This window comes from Peromyscus eremicus, chromosome 8a (assembly GCF_949786415.1).
Source record: "Peromyscus eremicus chromosome 8a, PerEre_H2_v1, whole genome shotgun sequence".
Taxonomy (NCBI): domain Eukaryota; kingdom Metazoa; phylum Chordata; class Mammalia; order Rodentia; family Cricetidae; genus Peromyscus; species Peromyscus eremicus.
This window is the reverse complement of record NC_081423.1, coordinates 69737276-69758128: the sequence shown is the minus strand read 5'-3', so window position 1 is coordinate 69758128 and position 20853 is coordinate 69737276. Positions and strand designations below refer to the sequence as shown.

Genomic DNA, 20853 nt, shown 5'->3' with positions numbered 1-20853 from the left:
CAAATGGTGTATGTGCAGATAGAGGAGACTGTGGTGACGGTGTGGCACCTAGAGAGGTGTCGCCCTGCCTTATTTCACCCTAGAATTAAGAAGGAGAAGGAAAGAGTCACCCAGCCCTCACGCGTTCCGGCGTGGCTTCGCGGCTCAGGCGCTGGCACGTGGCAGTGGGCGGGACGGCCCCGGGGGTGGGGCTTCGGGGCGTCCAAGCGGCCGCCGCCACGTCATCGAGCCGCTCCTCCTCCCCGAGCTGCCAGTCGCACGCGCGGAAGTAAACACTCGTACGTCATCAGGGCGCGCCCTCGCCTGTCCCCTCCCATCTCCTCGGCTCGGTGGACGTGCTCGCCTCCTCTCCGGACCGGGTCTATGTCCCGGTTTCCCGCCGTCGCGGGCAGGGCGCCAAGGCGGCAGGAGGAGGGCGAACGGCCGAGAGAGCTCCAGGAAGAGCGGCCGTCAGCTGTTCGCATCGCTGACAGAGGTGCGGTCCGCGGGACGCCGTGGCAGCTGGCGGGAGTTGTTTGCGGGGCGAAAAGTACATTTCTGGGTGGCAGAGGAGATGGGGAGCGGGCTCAGACGTCCTCTTGGTCTTTCAAGCCTGAAGGCGAACTTTGCGTCCAATGAGCACTTCGGCTTAGAGGGGGGCGGTCCCAAACTCAAGTTGGGCGAAGACCTCGCCGCGGGGTAAGAAAGTGGACCCGGACGCCCAAACGCCTTCTGCCCTTCCACAGCCTCATAAAGCCTTTGTTCTCTACCCGTTCATCCCCCTCCCCTTCGCCGGGCCGCCAGCCTGCCTTTGGGTACGGTATGAAGGGAGCCCGTTTCCAGGAGCCAGTTTCCATGGTTACCCACCACTTGGCCTTCTGGGATATCAGTCACTCTGAACAGGGACCTAACTTGAACCGTGAATCAGAAGCAAATACAGGTGGCTTCTTATCCTTCTGAGAGTTGTTGCGCTGTGTTCAGGTTTTTGGTCTATTGTCTAATAAAACTGAGTTTTGTCCTTCTCTGTAGGTATGCATGCAGATATGTTGCCTAGTGCTAGACTGACTTTGCCAAGTTTGGTTTTTACCAAAAAGTTACTCTGAGTTTATAAACTTTCACTTGTGATTTGTACATTGGTGACTTAACTGAAAAGTCATGAATTGATCTTTCCAGTTGTGTGTTTCCTTTGCTTTTCTTCTTTCAGTCCTGAGACGTTGTCAGGAATCTTTACAGAACTTTAATTGCACAATTGTTTTTTGTGTTGCTACAGAAGAGAAAGGATGCACATCGCAGGAGGGAGGAACAACTCCAACTTTTCCTATTCAAAAACAAAGAAAAAAGCTCATTCAAGCTGTGAGGGACAATTCGTTCCTCATTGTTACTGGAAATACAGGAAGTGGTAAAACAACTCAACTCCCTAAATACCTTTATGAAGCAGGTAATTTTATTCTTAGATAAAACTGGAAGTAGGAAAGAAACAAAAGAAAACTTCTTTAAGGTCTAGTAAAACTGCATTAGTGTATAAATGCCCATTTTGGCTTTACTTCCCCATTTCCCCCTCCTCCTTATTTCAGGCCCAGGAATTGTTGGTGACTTTTTTTTTTCATTTTTAATTACTATAATTATAGTACAATATTTTAAGGTGTGTTACTTTTGTTTATGCTGCATTTTTTTTTTTTTAACTCTGAAGCTGTGTTACTGTACCTGTGTAGAACACCTGATGGTCTAATAAAGAACTGAATGGCCAATAGCAAGGCAGGAGAAAGGATAGGCAGGGCTGACAGGCAGAGAAAATATATAGAGGGAGAAATATGAGAATGGAGAGATCTAGCAGCCAGAGGAGGAGGAGGAGGACTCCAGGGGCCAGCCACCAAGCTACACAGCGAGCCATGGAGTAAGAGTAAGACTTACAGAAGTAAGAGAACCAGAAAAGCCCAGAGGCAAAAAGGTAGACAGGATACGTTAAGGAAAGCTGGCTAGACACTAAGCCAAGACTCAGCGTTCCTAAGTAAGAATAAACCTCTGTGTGTGATTTATTTGAGAGCTGAGTGGCGGGCCCCCCAAAAAGTAAAAAACAAACAACATGTAATAATAGAAGAAGGCTGGGTGTGGTAATACACACTTTTGATCCCAGCACTTGTTAGAGGCAGGGGCATCTCTGAATTTTGAGGCTGACGTAGTTTACATAGTGAGTTCCAGGCCAGCTATGGTTATATGGTGAGGAAGAAAAAAAAAAGGATAGCAGGTAGATGCTAATTTTCTTCTTAGAATAAAGTTATCTTGTTAGCCAGTGAGAACTGAAACAATTGGGAAGGGAAAAGATAGTTGATCTCTGTTGCTGACTTCTTTTTTTTTTTTTTAATTCTTCCTCCAGAGCTTTATCAGGTTAATATTCTCAGATCCTATCAGCATCAAGCTAACAAATTACCAATAAAGTGTCTTGCCATTATGACAACATTCTCTGTCATAAGGTTGGAAAGGAGCAAAATAATTTTGGATATAACTGATATTAAAATAAAAATTAATTTTGGGGGGCTGGAGAGATGGCTCAGCTGCTTTTTTTAGAGGACCAGACTTGTGTTCCCAGCACCCACATTGGGCAGCTCACAACCGCCTGTAACTCTTATCTCTGGGGTATGTGACAGCCTCTTCTGGGCTCCTGGGGACCTGAATGTGCACATTCAAACACAGAAATATACACATACTATACATAAAAACAAAGCTTTTAAAACTTAATTTTTTTTTTGAGAATGGCCTCCATATGCTGTTCATGCTGGCCTCCATCATGCCTGGCCCTTATATTAACCTAATCTGCCGCATCAAGCCTAGTTTGACATCTGCTAAGGTATACCATTATTTTACATGTTATTAAGAAAAAAGTCCTGCCCGCTATACGTTGCATCTCCATTTTCATAGATATTAAAATGGTTAAAATACCTACAGAGATTTATGGAAGGGTGGTATATTTAAATCCACTTTTCCTTCTGTGGCATAGAAAAGTTTAGGAAGTGTGTGAAGGTTCTTGGATTTCAGTTTTACAGTTCTTACGCCAGGTGCAGTGTTTACGCCTATAGTACCAGCTGCTTGGGAGGTGGGGTCAAGAAGATCGGTAGAGCTTAGGAGTGTGAGGCCGCTATGACAGCATAATGAGATCTTGTCAAAAAGTAAAGCAAATGAACAAACAAACCTACAGAGTCCTTGGCTTATTCTTCAAATGTTTTTAAAAACTGAAAAATAAAAACCTGAAACCTAATTAGCGTTTTTACTTTTAGAATGGCTGTGGATGTGTATTTTTTTAAGTAATTTCCTTTGATATGCTATCAGTTGTGTATAGACACATGTGTAACAATGTGCATGTGGAGGTCACAGGATGACTTTAGGGAGTCAGTGCTCTCCTGCTGCTGTGGGATCTGGGATGGAACTCAGGTCATCAGGTAAGTGTGTTTACCTGCTGAACCGTCTTTCTGGTCCCTGGATGTGCATTTCTATTTTAAATTAATAGTTACATTTCTTTGTAGTATATTTGCAAGTGTACTACCTTATGTTGCTAATTTGGAGGATTTTCTTTTGGAAACATTCATACTAGTTGTATTAATTGACCAGGAACAATTTTAATTTTAGTTCCTAGGAGGAAACCATTGCTAACTAATTGTATGTGTTTCTGTTTCTGGTTTTGGTAGGATTTTCACAACATGGTATGATTGGTGTGACTCAGCCACGAAAAGTAGCTGCCATATCAGTTGCTCAGAGGGTTGCTGAAGAGATGAAATGCACTTTGGGATCTAAAGTAGGATACCAAGTTCGTTTTGATGACTGCAGCTCCAAGGTACAGATGTTTCACTGGTACCCATTTAAAGTACTGTAAACTTAGATCCCTAGCCCTTACGTTTGTCCCTTTGTGATCTTGTGTATGTACAGATGTGTGGAGGTCAGAGGATAACTTTGAGTGTTGTCCCTCAAGTGCCATGTGTCTGTTTTGTTGTTTGTCTTCAACACAAGGTTTCTCACTGCCCTGGAATTCCCAAAGTAGGCTAGCTCCTTCATAAAAATCTAGCTCCTTCAAATAAATAAATAAATGATTCTTAAGGGAGTGGGGTTGGGGTGAGGTGAGATATGGTCTGGGAAGATAGCTCAGTTGGTAAAGAACTTGCCCTACAAGCATGAGACCTGAATTCAATCCTCAGAATCCACAAAGAATAAGTTTTGCTTTTTACTTTTTATGAATGTAAGTGTTTGTCTGCCTGTATGGTGTATGTGCACCATGTACATGCCTGGTGTCTGAGGAGTCCAGAAGCGGATGCCAGATGTCTGGAATGAGAATTACCTATGGGATCTACCTTATGGGTGCTGGGAACTGAATCCCACTCCTCTGAAAAAAAGCAGCCAGTGTTCTTAACCACTAAGGCATTTCTTCAGCTCCTAGAATTAATTTTTGTTGCATATTGTTAAGGCTTTATCTCTTAGGCACCTAATACTCTATTTTCTCCTTCCTCAACTAGTTTATCCGTTATCAAATGATGGTAATGTTTATTTTCCTTAAGATACTCTTTTTTTTTTTTTTGGATCATAAGTTCCTTGATGTGTTGGTTGCATTTTAAAAAAATTATTACTTAAAAAAATCTACTTTATGTGTGTGGGTGTTTTTGTGCCACATGCATGCCTGATACCTGAGAAGGCCAGAAGAGAGCATTGGATTTCCTGGAATTGGAGTTAATAGGTGGTTATGAATTGCCATGTGGGTACAGGGAACCAAAATAGGGTCCTCTGCAAGAACAGCAAATGCTCTTAACCCCTGGTTCATCTCTTCAAATCTGGTGTTGGTTGCATTCATATTTAAACTGTTCTGTTGGAGTAATAAAATGTACATAAGACAAATGTTATCATTTTAACCATTTTACATGTATAGTTCGGTAGCATCGGATACAGTCACAGTTTACAGTGTTGTTTAATTATCACTGCTATTTTCAGAACTTTCTTATAATCTCAAACAGAAACTGTATTCAGTCCTTGTAGCTCTAATCTCTCTATGAACATGCCTAGTCAAAGTATCTAAGTGGAATAATGCAGTAGTTTTACTTTGTGCCTCTTATCACACTTAGCTGTTTTCAGAGTCTATCCAGTGTATTAGTTTTGTTTTTATTACGGTGATAAAATACCAACCAAAACTGATTTGGGGAGGAAAGAGTTCATTTGGCTTACAGGTTACAGACCATCATTAAGTGAAACCAAGGCAGGAACCTAGATGCAGGAATAGAAGTAGAGGCCATGGAGTGCTGTTGACTGGCTTGCTTTCCATGGCTTGCTCAGTTTGCTTTCTCATACAGCCTCCTAGGACCATCTGTCCAAGGATAGTACTGTCCACATCAATCATTAAGAAAATGCCCTGTAGACATTCCTGGAGGCTAATCTTTGGAGACAGTGTCTCAGTTGAGGTTCCCTCTTCTCAGGTGACTATAGTTTATATCAAGCTGACAAAAACTAGCCAGCAAATCCAGTGCTGTGTCTCAGTATTCTTGAAGTCAAAGGAAAACTTGATGATTTAACCAAGTCAGCAAAGTGTTTTTAGTTTGTTTGCCATGCTGGGGATAGAACCTAGGACCTTGTGCATGCTAGAGAATGCGTGCACTGCTCCTGAAGTAGCCCCCATATCTTGTCTGTAAGTGTTTATCTTGCCACATTCCACAGACCTCTTTGTAGCTTCTTATTGGTGACTTGCTTTATCACAGGACACTCTTTTAGTTCCTGTTATATAGGTGACATGGTTATAGTTAACCATCCTTGTTAGTTTTATGTTCCTGTTAATGTAGACCTTGGTAGTTTGATCTGTGCATTTGGGGGTGGAGAATTAGTTGACTCTTAGCGAAGCTTTGTGATGCTACAAGTTGATGTACTCTGCTTTCAAACATCAGGAGACAGCAATCAAATACATGACTGATGGATGTTTACTCAAACATATTTTGGGCGATCCAAATCTTAACAAATTCAGTGTCATTATTTTGGATGAAGCCCATGAAAGAACTTTAACTACAGTGAGTATTTCAATTTTTTTTATATAATTAACAAGAAGTTCATTTGTTTGGGGTCACTTTTTACTGTATTGAGAATTGCCTCCTCTTACATTTTAATCTATTGAAATAGAAATTCCTTGGTTATGGCTGGGCATGATAGTATATGCCTTTAATCCCAGAAGTCAGAAGGTAGAGGTAAGCAGATCTCTTAAGAGTTTGAAGCCAGCGCAGTCTACAAAAGAGTTCCAGGCCAGCCCATGCTACACAGTGAGACCTTTTCTCAACAAACAAAAAATGAAATAAGTTAGATGGGCTAGGGATGCATTTCAGTTGATAGAGTGCCTGCCTAGCATGTACAAGCCCTGGGCATGATTCTCAACACCACATAAAAATGGGCAAATGGTGCACTCCTTTAAGCCCAGCACTCTTAGTATTCTCATACTCAGGAGGTACAGGCAGGCAGATTTCTGTGAGTTGAAGGCCAGCCTGCTTTACTTAGTGAGTTCTAAGACAACCACAGCTACACAGTGAGACCTGATTTCAAAAATAAATAAATAAAAATGAACAGTAATAATAAATAATAAAATGTTAGCATTTGTGACTTACTAGATTTTCCTTTCAGGATATCTTATTTGGTTTACTGAAGAAGCTGTTTCAGGATAAGTCTCCTAACAGGAAGGAGCATTTAAAGGTGGTGGTGATGTCAGCAACTATGGAGCTAGCCAAGCTCTCTGCGTTCTTTGGAAATTGCCCCATATTTGATATACCTGGAAGGCTCTATCCAGTCAGAGAGAAATTCTGCAATTTGATTGGCCCACGAGACAGAGAAAATACTGCATATATTCAAGCGGTATTACTTAGAAATCTTTTTGTGTCTTGTGTGTGTGATTTTATTTACTTGGGTAATTTGGTAATTTATTTTGTTATTTTTACAAATTTCATTTATTATTGTGTGTGTATGATATGTTAGGGGGGTGTTCACATATGCCATGGCATGCATAGAGTGCTCAGATGACAGTTCCATGTAGAGTTTATTGTCTCCATCTATCTTTGTGTCAGTTCTAGAAATTAAACAAAGGTCATCAAGCTCATGTGGTAAGCACCTTACTTACTGAGCCATCTAGCCTTCATGAATGCTAGGACTTTTGGGGAGCCTGATTCAATATTTGTTTGTTTGTTTGTTTGTTTGGTGGAGCAAGAGGATATGGTAGTGGAGGAATGAGTGTTTTATACCAAAATATAATTATTGTGGTTTCTGCTTTTTTCTTTAGATTGTGAAAGTGACCATGGATATTCATTTGAATGAAATGGCTGGAGACATCTTAGTTTTTCTGACTGGTGAGCATTCTCTACTAGGTTTAATAATATCTATAATTTGTAAGCCTGGTATAGTGGTGCATGCTGCTAACTTCAGGATTCTGGAGACTGAGGCAGGATGATTGCTGCAAGTTCAAAGATAGATCAGGCTATATAGTTCAAGACTAGCCTCAGCTATGTGATAAGCCCCTGTTAAAAAACAAAAAGGAACAACAACAAACAACCCTCAATTCTTCAGTAAATAAGTAAGTAAATAAAATGATTTTGTGGTTTTTGAGCCAAGGTCTTTCTTTATATATTGCCCAGGCTATTCCGGCAGAGCAGGCACACATCACTATGCCTGGTTAATATCTCCTTTTGGAAGCAGGAAATATGACACCAGAGTGGAGAGACTGCTCCTTCTCCTAGGATATGTGGGCTCGTTTTTCAACTGTTGCCTTACCTTTTTTCTGCTAGATAACAGGTACACAGAATGCCAGGCTCATGAGGAAATACACGTGAGCTACACCACCCTTTCATAGAAAGAAATTAACTCTGGAAAGTGTTTTTTTGGAGTGGGAGAGAGGGTTACTGTAGACAGAGCTCTAATTTGGCTAAATAAACCTGGTTCTGAATAATTCTTTTATTCAGACATCCCAACTGTCATTTCTTGAAGTGGTGAGATAACACAGTATTGATAAGGTGTGGAATCCATGCATTGTGAACAAGTCTGTAGCAGATTTTGGGGGGTTAAATCCAAGAGTAGTATAACTTTTTAACTAGTTGCGTCCTAGCAGAAATAAGTAAATTCATTGCTGATGGCTTACTCTGCCTTGTACTAATGTTGAAGTGAGACATTTAAAACTGTCTCTTCGGCTTTTGGAAGTTAAGTTCAAGGTTTTTTTTGTTTTTTTTTTTTTGGTTTTTCGAGACAGGGTTTCTCTGTGTAGCTTTGCGCCTTTCCTGGAACTCACTTGGTAGCTCAGGCTGGCCTCGAACTCACAGAGATCCGCCTGGCTCTGCCTCCCGAGTGCTGGGATTAAAGGCGTGCGCCACCACCGCCCGGCTAAGTTCCAGTTTTTGCAATGTACTTGAATTCAGTATTTCCTGTACTAGTTTCTCCTGTGTGTGAGTAATTCACTCTTCCTGAAACTGTATTAACAACATGAAAGGCTTGAAGATGATAAACACTTTGCTCCTTTAGAAATTAGAAATATACTTCTGCTTGAATTTTTTTGTTGAGGTTGGGCATATCTTACATGATCAAAAAAGTGATTTAGAATAACCTTAAGCTAATTTTAAACTGAACTTTAAAAAGATCTTTAAAATTTGCAGTTCAATTCCTGAAGTTTTTCCATCTCATTCCAGGCCAGTTTGAAATAGAGAAGAGCTGTGAGCTGCTTTTTCAGATGGCTGAGTCTGTTGATTACGATTATGATGTACAAGACACCACACTAGATGGCTTGCTGATACTGCCATGTTATGGGTCTATGACAACAGGTAATTCCTTACTAGGAAAGAAAATATGACAGGCTTTTATAGACTTTTTAAAACGATTCAGTTTTTTTATTCATATGTTTCTGTGTATGTTAGTACATACTTATGGGGGCCAGCTGAGCCAGCAGAGAACATTGTATATCTTAGCTGTAATTACAGGCAGGTGTGTGTTGCTTGATATGGGTACTGAGCACCAGACTCTGGTCCCCTGAAAGAGTAGCAAGAACTCTTGACCACTGAGCCATCTCTCCAGCTCCCTTTTAAAATGTTTTTATTAATTACTGTATATATACAGAAAAAAATATAAATCTTCAGTATTTGGGTGAAAAAATTTCATGCGGTTTATTGCAGTGGACAACACAATTGCTGTTGTATTGACAACATCACTCCAGTTGTACCTGCGGGGTTAGAGTTGGCACATAAGCAGAACATTTCAGAGAACAAACATGTCCTAGAGCTCAGATGGACTATAATCAAGGGAGCTGAGTTACTGACTTCTTTGTTCAAGTTACTCCTGTCATGTGTGTGGGAAAGTCAGAACCCATTGAAATATACCTGTTGTTTCATAAATGACAGATACTTGTATGGGATTGAAAAATTTTATGGGCTGGAGAGATGGCTCAGCGGTTAAGAGCACTGGCTGTTCTTCCAGAGGTCCTGAGTTCAATTTCCAGTAACCACATGGTGGCTCACAACCATCTGTAATGAGATCTGGCGCCCTCTTCTGGCCTGCAGGCAGAACACTGTATACATAATAAATAAATAAATAAATCTTAAAAAAAAGTAAAAAAAAAAAAAGAAAAAAAATTTTATCACTGAAAGTGCTTAGCCTTTTGGGAGAGTTAGAAGGGGTCTCAAGTTCCTTTAAATAGATGGGTGGTGGTGGCACACACTTTTAATCCTAGCACTCAGGAGGCAGAGGCAGGCAGATCTCGGATCTCTGAGTTTGAGGCTGGCTAGCCTGGTCTACAGAGTGAGTTCTGTGACAGCCAGGGTTATATAGAAAGACCCTGTCTCGAAAAACAAAACAAGAAACAAACAAAAAAAATGTCTTTAAATAAGTTAGGCAAACCATAGCTATTCCCCACTGAGAAATTACACATGAAAAATAGTATAAAGCCTGCCTTAACATGTAGGATCACACAGTGGTCTCTGGCCATTGTCAACCATTGACTTGTGAGAGCTTTTTCTTCCACAATGGTCCCTTTGGTATCACCTATTTTGACCTTTGAGAGTGACTTGTCTTATTCTGTAGTAAATTGCCTATCTTCTAAAGAAAATGTATATCTGCCCACAGACGTGTTTTTGTATACTCAGACTTTTATTTTACAGATAGATGCCACATGATGTTCCTGAGATTGTAGAGTAAATCTACATTTGATAACTGGTTATTCAGGAGGGGGATATAAGAATACTTTGTATTTCAAGAGTATGTGAAGGAAAGGAAAGGTGCATTTTGTCAGAGAGTAACACCAGTGGCTTAACTATAGCTCAGTGGTGGCACCCGCCTTTAATGTCAGCACTCAGGAGGCAAAGGCAAGAGGATCTCTGTGAGCCAGCCTGGTCACACAGAGAGCTCCAGGCCAGCAAGGGCCACAGTGAGATCCTGTCTCAGAAACAAACAGAAAACTTACTGTGTGTGGAATCTCCTCAAAAGGGAAAACTTTTGTCTTACAAATCAATAAGTAGTTTGTTTTAATATTGTTGTATTACTGTTTTTGAGAATTTCATACATGAATACTGTATTTACATAATTTTTACTCCACATTCTCCCCTTCATTGCTTTCCATGTCCCTCCATTCCCTCTCAACTTCATGACCTCTTCTTTGATTATTACTCTTTTATATATACACATGTATATATAAATACAGACTTAGTGAGTCAGTATAGCGTTGATTGTTGATCATATATATGTGTTTAGAGATGACCTCTTGGGATTATAATTAGGTGTTTGACTTTTTATTTATTTATTTTTATTTCTACTTATTTATTTATTTATTGGTGTATGAGTGTTTTGCCTGCATGTAGGTTTGTGCACCATATGTATACCTGGTGCCCATGGAAGTCAGAAGACAGCATTAGATCCTCTGGAACTAGAGTTTTAAGGATGGTTGTGAAACACCATTTAGGTGGTAAGAATTGAACCCAACTCCTCTGCAAGAGCAGCACATATTCTTAACCACTGAACAATCTATCCAGCCCTTATAAGTAGGTTTTATACTAGCAGAATATTAAAAATCACTCAGATTGCTGGGCAGTGGTGGTACACGCTGTTTTTTTTGTTTGTTTGTTTGTTTGTTTGTTTTGTTTTGTTTTGTTTTGTTTTTCGAGACAGGGTTTCTCTGTGTAGCTTTGCGCCTTTCCTGGAACTCACTTGGTAGTCCAGGCTGGCCTCGAACTCACAGAGATCCGCCTGGCTCTGCCTCCCGAGTGCTGGGATTAAAGGTGTGCGCCACCACCGCCTGGCCGGTATACGCTGTTAATCCCAGCACATGGGAGGCAGAGCCAGGAGGATTTCTGTGAGTTCGAGGCCAGCTAGGGCTGCAGAGAGAGTTCCAGGACAGGCTCCAAAGCTACACAGAGAAACCTTGTCTCAGGAAAAAAAAAAATCACTCAGATCCTACCAATATAACTAAATGATAACCATCATTAACACTTTGAGATACATTGTCCTGATATATCTATAATTTTTAAAAACTGTCTTATTTATATGTGTGCCATTTTGTGTGTGTGTGTGTGTGTGTGTGTGTGTGTGTGTGTGTGTGTGTGTGTAGGTCAGAAGACAACATGTGGATATTGGTTCTCTTCATCCACTATGTATGACACAGGGGTGAAACTTGACATGGCACTTTTACTTCCTGAGCCATCTTGCCAGCTCTGTAAATATATTCTTATGCTTGGGATTATGTTTGGTTTTATTTTTCTTTGAGATACAGTCACTACTCTACATAGCTCTGGCTGTCATGGAACTCACTATGTAGACTGTAGACCAGGCTGGCCTCGAACTCAAGAGATCCGCTTGCCTCTGCCTTCCAAGTGCTGGGATTAAAGGCGTGTGCCACCACACCTGACTGGTAGGTCATTTTGTATTATTTGGATATATTCAACATTTACCATCGGTCCTATTCATCTGATTTTTCCATTCTTCAGCTCCTTTGTTAATTTTCAGTCATCTATATTTTTTGTTTTTTGCTGAACATGGGTATCTTGCCTGCATGTTTGTAAGTGCACTACATGTGTGTCTTGTGCTGAGGAAGTCCCAAGATGGCATTGGCTCCCCTGGGAGTTAGGAATGGTTGTGAAACCTCTATGTGGGTGCTGGGAATTGAACTCTGGTCCTCTACAAGGGCAGTAAGTGCTTCTGACCATTGAACCACCTCTCTAGTCATTGTTAGGATACTATTTTTTGTGTGCTTTTTCATAGTAAAATCTGGAATTTGGTGTATTATTATTATTATTATTATTATTATTATTGGGGTTTTTTAGACAGGATTTTGGGGTTTCTTGTGATGCCCTGATGGCCTAGAACTTGCTGTGTAGATCAAACTAGTCTCAGACTCACAGAGATTCGCCTGCCTCTGCCTCCCAAGTGCTGGGATTAAAGGTTTGTGCCACCACGCACCTACTCTGCTTATTTTTATTTTTTATTTTTTATTATTATTATTTTTTTTTTGGTTTTTTCGAGACAGGGTTTCTCTGTGTAGCTTTGCGCCTTTCCTGGAACTCGCTTTGGAGACCAGGCTGGCCTCGAACTCACAGAGATCCGCCTGGCTCTGCCTCCCGAGTGCTGGGATTAAAGGCGTGCGCCACCACCGCCCGGCCTCTGCTTATTTTTAAAATTAACTTTCTTTTCTTTCCTTTTTTCTTTTTGGTTTCTCTATGTAGCTCTGGCTGTCCTGGAACTTGCTCTGTAGACCAGATGGCCTTGAACTCAGAGATCCCGACTTTCTTTCTCATTGTTTGTATTTTATTTTTATTTCATTGGTGTTTTGCCTGCATGTATGTCTGTGTGAGGGTGTTGGATCCTGGAGTTACAGACAGTTGTGAGCTGCCACATGGGTACTGGGAAATGAAGTCAGGTCCTCTGAAAGAGCAGCCATTGCTCTTAACTGCTGAACCATCTCTCCAGCCCCTAAAATTAATTTTTTGAGATATAATTTATATATGATAAATAATGTTATGCAGTATTATTTTAAAGCTATGATTCACTGGATTTTGGCAGTTTGTCTAGTTATGTAATCACACACATGATGAACACATCTGATGCACTCTTTCTCCGGATCCAGTGCTTTGTTTCTCTTTGAATGCAGTTTATGTCCCGTTTGTTGGCTTCTCTAGTTCATTAACACAAGTCATTCTCATGTTGAACAGTCTCTGTCTCTCAAGTGTTTGTAGTTTCTTTCTAGTTCCGTCATGTTTTTAAGATCTTCTCATGTCAGGAAGTTGATTTTCATGTGCTGTTAGTAAGAATGCTCAAGGCATTTTTTGTGATGCACCCGGATAACTTCTCAGGGTGGGCAGAGTTTGAACATGGAAATATTGTATTTCTTTTTTCTATTCCACAGTCATCCTCCTCTTTCCTTCTTTGGTTGGCCATCATTGAAGTTTACTACATTAAACTGTATTCCTTTTATTCACATATTGTATGCCTGGACAAGCATATTTCTGCTCTGGATTCTTTTGGAGAGTATTTGGACAGGGAATTCTGGGAAGAGAATTCCATTGTCCTTAGTTTATGTCATATCTTGGTAGAAGCTTTATTTCAGTAAGAGAAGCATTATTTCAGTAATGGTCTTTTAAAAATGATTGTATTTCTTGGTAGGATTTGGAACATGTTTCTTCCTCTGCCAGTTTTTCCCCCTGATTATTATAGTCCCTTATCAGGTGCTGGGTTACATGGCCTCAGGTGTACCAGACTTTTTCATAGTTAAGTTAGGGATTGAAGGTAATTAGAATTGTTGTGTCTTAATGAAACTATTACACAATTTATAATAATAATAAACACATAAAAAGTCAAAAGGAATATGAAAAGTATAAATGGAAATTAAGAACTTTTCTTCTTGGCAGGTGGTGGTGCACACCTTTAATCCCAGCACTTGGGATGCAGAGGCAGGCCGATCTCTAAGTCCAAGGCCAGCCTGGCCTACAGAGCAAGTTTGAGGACAGCCAGGACTACACAGAGAAATACTGTCTCGAAAAACAAAAAATAAACAGAGAATTTCTCTTTTTGTCCCAGTAGTTTTGCTCATGTTCTTGTTTTTGGATGTCATTGACATAGATGATCCATCCATTCAACTCTTTTGCTTTGAAGTTTCTTGATCTTTTCCTTTACTCCAGCGCAGCTACCCTTTCAAATTCTTACATCCTAGAACTTGCTTGTCATTACCGTCATTTCTCAGCTCTCAGTTTGAAGAATTTGTTGTCTGATGCCTTCCTGTGTCTGACAGCTTACTCTGTTGTTCCAAATCCATCAATTATCAGAACATCAGGATGTATTCAGAGTTATCCTTTCCCCCCCTTACTTAACTACCTTCCCCCATATTGTTGTGTCCTTGCTAATGTTTTGTGCCCTGTTTTCTGTTGATCCAAATCCATCTTTTTCCTTATTTTACAGTCATGCCTCTTAACTTCTGGAAAGGGGCAGGAAGGAACATAGAAATACTCTGTCTACTCATGAATAATTGGTTCTTTTCTCTCTTTAGGCTAACTTTCTTGTCTTCGTATACATTGATTTATATCCTTATGGCTCACAAGTTTATTTTCTTCTTTGCAATTTAATTGCCAAATCAAATTAGCATCTCTTGGACTTTATTTTATATTCATGAGAGAAACATATCGGCCTGTAATAGGGAAAATATTTATTGCTGGTATTATACTCTAAGACCAGAGGCACAAGCTACTATTCAGTATGTATTGCACTGGGGCTAACCCTCCACTACTAGGAATGAGTGTGGCCTTACTTTTTTGGAGAGGTAGTCGTTAGGTAGGCAGACACACTCCACAAGTAAAAACTATTTAGCTGATCAATCTTTTTTTTTTTTTTTTTTTTTGGAGACAGGGTTTCTCTGTGTAGTCCTGGCTGTCCTGGAACTTGTTCTGTAGACCAGGCTGGCCTTAAACACAAAGGGATCTACCTGCCTCTGCCTCCCGAGTGCTGGGATTAAAGGCACCACTGCCCTGCTAGCTGATATATCTTTAAGGATGACAGAGATCCTTAGTTTGGAATCTGGAGATTGGCTTCAGAAAATTTGAATATGTGTGCATAGCCTTACTTTTTAATAAGTCCATACTTTTTTTTTCTTTTTCTTTTTTTTTTTTTTTTTTTTTTTGGCTTTTCGAGAAAGAGTTTCTCTGTGTAGCTTGGAGCCTGTCCTGGAACTCACTCTGTAGCCCAGGCTGGCCTCGGAACTCACAGAGATCTGCCTGCCTCTGCCTCCCGAGTGCTAGGATTAAAAAACTGCACCACCACCGCCCGGCTAAGTCCATACTTTTATACATGTCTTTACATGGAGCTATGACCTAAATGAAGGACATTGCTATAGGTGGTCTTTTTGTAGTAAATAGTAGTATACAATTCCATATGTTTAAAAATCTGTTTGTAAAGATTTCTATTTAATTGCATGTATGTAGGGGGGTTGTGTATGTGGATCAGGTGCCCTTGGAGGCAGGAGGGCTTCCAATCCTCTGGAATTGGAGTTAAAGGTAGTTGTGAACCAAGTGATATGGGTGCTGGGATCCAAACTTGGGTCCACTGCAAGAGCAGTAAGTTCTCTTAAGCTCTGAGACATCTTTCCAGCCTGGATTTAAAAATCTTAAAAGTGAAACGTTAAGAAATAGTCTTAGTTTTTGTTATTACAGTTTATATTCTAGATTATTTATGAGGTGATGACCTGGGTGTAGTGGTACACACCTTCAATTCCAGCACTCAGGAGGCAGAGGCAAGCAGATCTCTGAGTTGGAGGCGAGCCTGGTGTATAACAAGTGTCAGGATAGCGGGACAGCTAGGGCTACTTAGGAAAGAGAAAGAAAGAAAAGAAAGAGCAAGCTACAGAGGAAGGAAAGAAGAGGTGATGAAAGTACAACTTCTAATGAAAAGAAATGAGTCTTTGAAAGCTTGGTGTTGACAAGAGCATGTTTTCAACTAGTATTTTTTTTCCTCTATATTTTAGATCAACAGAGGAGAATATTTTTGCCACCTCCACCTGGAATTAGAAAATGTGTCATATCCACCAATATTTCTGCAACATCTTTGACGATAGATGGGATCAGGTACAACCTTTTTAAAAACTTACTTATTTATACCTGTGCTTTTTACTAACTCCTTTCTCACCTATTTTTTAGTGTTTTTCTTTTCTTAAATTTTATTTGAATGTGCATACACACAGAGGCCCGAGGGTATTGGGTGTCCTCCTTTGCCATTCTCTACCTTACTCTTTTTGAGGCAGCATTTTTCACAGAACCTAGAGATACTGTTTGTCATCTAGGCTTGCAGGCAGCAAGCCCCATTAATTCTCTGTTTTGGCCCATTCTGCTAGGGCTACAGGTATGCCAAGACCATGCCTGGCTTGTTACCTGGGTGCTAGGATCAGATGCCAGTCCGCATGATTGTAGAGCAAGTGCTCCTAACTGATGTTGAGTCATCTCTTCAGCCTCTCTTTAGTGTTCTTAACTTATGCTCACTGTTTTTTTTTTTTTTTTTTTTTAAAGAGTATCACTCACTATGTAGACCAGGCTGGCCTCAAACTCAGGAGATTTGCCTGCCTTTGCCTCCCAGGTGCTGTGATTAAAGGTATGCACCACCATATCTAGCTCACCTTCCATATTTTATAATTACTGATTGCTTTGAGTGGGAAATGGAGTAGGAAATACACTCTGAATTATGTCATCTTTTTAATTATTTGTTAACTTGAGCCTTTTCTTCCTAAATACAAGATTATTTATAGTGCTTCCTAGGTTTCAGCTAGCTGTTTTCCTAGCGGTCATTATTAATGTACGCCTTACATGGTTTGATAGGCCTTTCTATCTCCAGCCCAATTGATTAATTGTGTCCATGTAATCTTTATCTGGAGGGAGTGTTTCCTCTCACTTCCTTATGAAATTGAATTATGGTACAAGTCCCTATTGCTTTTGGATGTAATCAATAATGCAGTCAGATTTTGAGTGAAATTAGTAGAGAATCACCTGGAAAGTTCAATTCTGGAATCATAACTGATGTGAAATTCTTTGATGCTTCTGAGCTACATCCCTTTCTGATATTTTATCCAGTGTGTTTATATCCTTCACTTACTCTGCCTGCCACACAAAGGCTAGACCACAGTCTCTAAGACTCAATTATATTTCTTCTGGGTGAATGAGTAAAGAGAAATTACATTTCTTCTACTTAAAAAAACAAACAGTTATGGGCTGGATAGTTAGCTCAGCAATTAAACGTATGTACATGCTGTTCTTCCAGAGGACCTGGGTTCAGTTCCCAACCCCCACATGGCAACTCAGAACTGCCTGTAACTCCAGTTCCATGGTAACCCTTTTTTGGCCTCTGCAGGCCCCAGGCACATAATCTAGTATATAGTAATGCATGCAGGCAAAACACACACACACACACACACACACACACAGAGGCATGAACACACATGCGTGCACGCAGAAAAAGAGAGATTTAAAAGAATACTTGCTGTGCTTGTAGGGGACCTAGTTTCAATTCCCAGCATCCACATAGCTATTCAAAACTTTATGTACCTCTAGTTCCAGGGCTTCTGATGCCATCTTCTGGCTTCTGTGGACAGTGCATTCATGTGGTGCACATATATACATACAAGCAAAACATCTATATGCATTAAAACAAACTTTAAAAAACAAAAATAATAATTTCTTATCCAGGTGTGTTGGAGTGTAGTATATCTGTAATTCCAGCACTCAGGAAGCAGAGGTCAGAAGATTGAGTTTGAGGCCAGCTTCAGCTACATAGTGTCTACAGAGCCAGCCTTGGCCATATAATAAAACCTTGTGTCAAAAATAAAATACAGATACTTAAAATTTAAAAGAAAAAATAGTGATTTTTCTAAAGGGTTAGAGCAGTAGAGTTATATTGACTTCTGTAATTGTATTTTCCCATACAAGCAAAGGTCTAGCAGTTTTCAGAATGTTTAGTAAAATATAGATTTGGTGCTATTCCTAACTTAACTCTTTACTGGATTTGCTCAACAGTGACTTAAAATGGGATGCTAAAGAATTAGATTTTGAATCTGTTACAGCAGTTCAGAGCTGAGTGTGAACCCTGTTTTAATAACTTTAAAAATGGAAAAAATTTTAAATTTAGTACATTTACAGTTTTGTATAAGTACCTTTATCTAGTGCCAAAATATTTGGTCATTCAAAATAAAGCCCCATGTCCTTTAAGCAGGTACTTTACCCACTAAGCCATCTTGCTGGCTGTGAATCTGTTAGGGTTTTTAAACAATGATTTTGTTTTTATGTGTGTGAATGTTTTGTCTGTATGTCTGTGCATCAGATACATATAATGTCCATGGAGGCCAGAAGGTCGTTAGATCCTCTTTTACTGGCGTTTCAGGTGGTTGTGAGCAGCTACCATGTAAGTGCTGGGATTCAAACCCTGATCCTCTATAAAAGAAGCCATCTCTCTAGTCCCTAGTCTGTTAAGTTTTAGTGAACAATTTGGTGGATTTTTACTTTCTTGGCCTTTGTTACTACTTCTGGTATGAATACTCATCTACAAATGTTTATATATTTGTTTCAGCACTTTTGGGTCTGTACTTGGGAATGGAATACCTAGATCAAAAGGTAATCCTATTTTAGCTTTTTGAAGAAAGGCCAAAATGTTTCCCTCATTAGCTTTACCACCATTAATTTGTGAGGATTTTACTTTGTCATCAACTATGTATGATGATTCCATTCTTGACTTTCAACCTTTTTTTTTCTTTTTTGAGACAGGGTTTCTCTGTGTAGTTTGATGCCTGTCCTGGATCTCGCTCTATAGACCAGGCTGGCCTCAAACTCACAGAGATCTGCCTAGCTCTGCTTCCCTAGTGCAGGGATTAAACGCGTGCACCACTGCCACCCGGCCCTTTCCTGGTTCCAGAGATTGAACTCAGGTCATCAGGCTTGTTGGCATGTGCCTTTACTCTCTGAACCATCTCACCAAGCTGACTTTCAAGTTTTATATTTAATATAAATAATGCAGTAAACATGATAGAAAAGGACACTCTGAAGTGGTTAAAATTAACAAGTTTTGGGGCTGGAGAGATAGCTTAATGGTTCAGAGCACTGGGTACACTTCCAGAGGACCTGGGTTTGATTCCCAGGACCTACTTGGTGCCTGGGTTTGATTCCCAGGACCTACTTGGTGGCTCCCAACTTTCTGTAACTCCATCCAGGAGATGCACTGGTGGCCCTCTTCTTGACTTTGTGGGCAACAGACGTGTACACGGTGCACAGTAATACATTCGGGAAAACACTCATACACATAAAATAAAAGTAAAAATTAACACATCTCCCCTTATTTTCTAGATATTTAACTTGCTTTCATTCTTTTAGGTATGTAGTGGACGGAGGCTTTGTAAAGCAATTAAATCACAACCCCAGATTAGGGTTGGACATCCTGGAGGTGGTTCCTATTTCAAAGTAAGTCTCTTTATCAAGCTTTTCAATTCAAAGAACAGTTAGCTGATTAGAGTCTTTCTACTTGGTTTGAATATTGGAAGTAAATTACTTGGCAAACCCACAAAACATTTTGGGAACTGTTTTTGTTTTCTTTTGTAGAAGTGAAGCATTACAACGAAGTGGCCGAGCCGGCAGGACTGCCTCAGGAAAATGCTTTCGGATTTATAGTAAAGATTTTTGGAACCAGTGTATGCCTGATCATGTGATCCCAGAGATTAAGAGAACTAGTTTGACATCTGTAGTTCTGACATTAAAGTGCCTTGCCATACATGATGTCATAAGGTATGTGGGCAACCTCGAAAGAAATGTGGCTAGAGTGGAAGAAGCCAGGTTATTGCTCAGAAATCATTTTGTACTTTTTGACTGATATGTCCCCAGGAATTGAGACTATCCTATATCCAGGGTTAGTTCTCTTGATGGTTGCTTTTAACCTAAACCAAAAATGTTAATTTACCTAAAATATAATTCTGTATTTTAGCCATTTTAAAGTGTACAGTTCAAATTGTTGTTCGTAGATTCACAGTGTTAAATGACTATTACCACTGTCAAATTTCAGAACATTTTCATCAGCCTCAAACTGCTGTAATTTAAGATTGAGGAATCTAGAAGTAAACAGTGTTAAACTGTTTTATTTCAAAGCTTGCATTGCTTTACTCGATGTCTTAGTTTAGGTTTCTATTGCTGTGAAGAGACACCAAGGCCATGGCAACTCTTATAAAGGAAAACATTTAATTGTGGTGGCTCACTCATTTATGGTTTAGAGGTTCAGTCCATTATCATTATGGTGGGGAGCATGGTGACATACAGGCAGACATGGTGACATACAGGCAGACATGGTGCTGGTGAAGTAGCTGAGAGTCCTACGTCTTGCAGGCAACAGGAAATGGTCATCTGTGACACTAGGAGTAGCTTGAACATAGAACTCAAAGCCTACCCTCACAGTGACACACTTCCTGCAGCAAAGCCACACCTCCTAATAGCGCCACTCCCTACAAGCTCATGGGGGCCAATTACATTCAAACTGCCACACTGAGAATTGATCTTTTTCTCATATTTAAACCTTAGTTTAATTAAGGCCTTCATGCTGATGTTGATTTGACTAACTTTAGTGACCACTGTTTTTGTTGTTGTTGTTAGTTTTGTTTTTTGAGACAAAAATCTCCCTGTCTTGGAGCTCACTCTGTAGACCAGGCTGGCTTTGAACTCACAGAAATCTGCCTATCTCTGCCTCCCAAGTACTGTGATTAAAAGGCATGCACCACAATGCCTGGTTGACCACTGTTAATTTTAAATGTAAGGCATATGACTGTAATTCTAATTAGAAAGTGTTTTATGGAGCCAGATGTAATGGTGCACATGTTTTTGTTTGTTTGAGTCAGACCCTCATTATATAGCT

The 20853-nt window shown here is 40.1% G+C and overlaps 1 protein-coding gene across 2 annotated transcripts in view; it reads left to right on the top strand.

Annotated features, from left to right (window-relative positions):
- Positions 1 to 259: 259 nt before the first annotated feature.
- The window catches only part of Dhx40 (DEAH-box helicase 40), a 41412-nt gene continuing 20818 nt past the window's right edge, over positions 260 to 20853 (top strand). The window contains exons 1-10 of one of the 2 annotated variants that reach the window (XM_059271433.1): positions 260 to 475; positions 1250 to 1417; positions 3660 to 3805; positions 5889 to 6008; positions 6610 to 6837; positions 7259 to 7325; positions 8652 to 8783; positions 15950 to 16049; positions 19332 to 19418; positions 19557 to 19739. In XM_059271433.1, the coding sequence (XP_059127416.1) occupies positions 364 to 475; positions 1250 to 1417; positions 3660 to 3805; positions 5889 to 6008; positions 6610 to 6837; positions 7259 to 7325; positions 8652 to 8783; positions 15950 to 16049; positions 19332 to 19418; positions 19557 to 19739 (1343 nt within the window). In that variant the 5' untranslated portion in view covers positions 260 to 363. Of the gene's footprint in view, positions 476 to 786; positions 920 to 1249; positions 1418 to 3659; positions 3806 to 5888; positions 6009 to 6609; positions 6838 to 7258; positions 7326 to 8651; positions 8784 to 15949; positions 16050 to 19331; positions 19419 to 19556; positions 19740 to 20853 lie in introns of those variants that run through there. The other variant, XM_059271432.1, reaches the window with a different exon arrangement.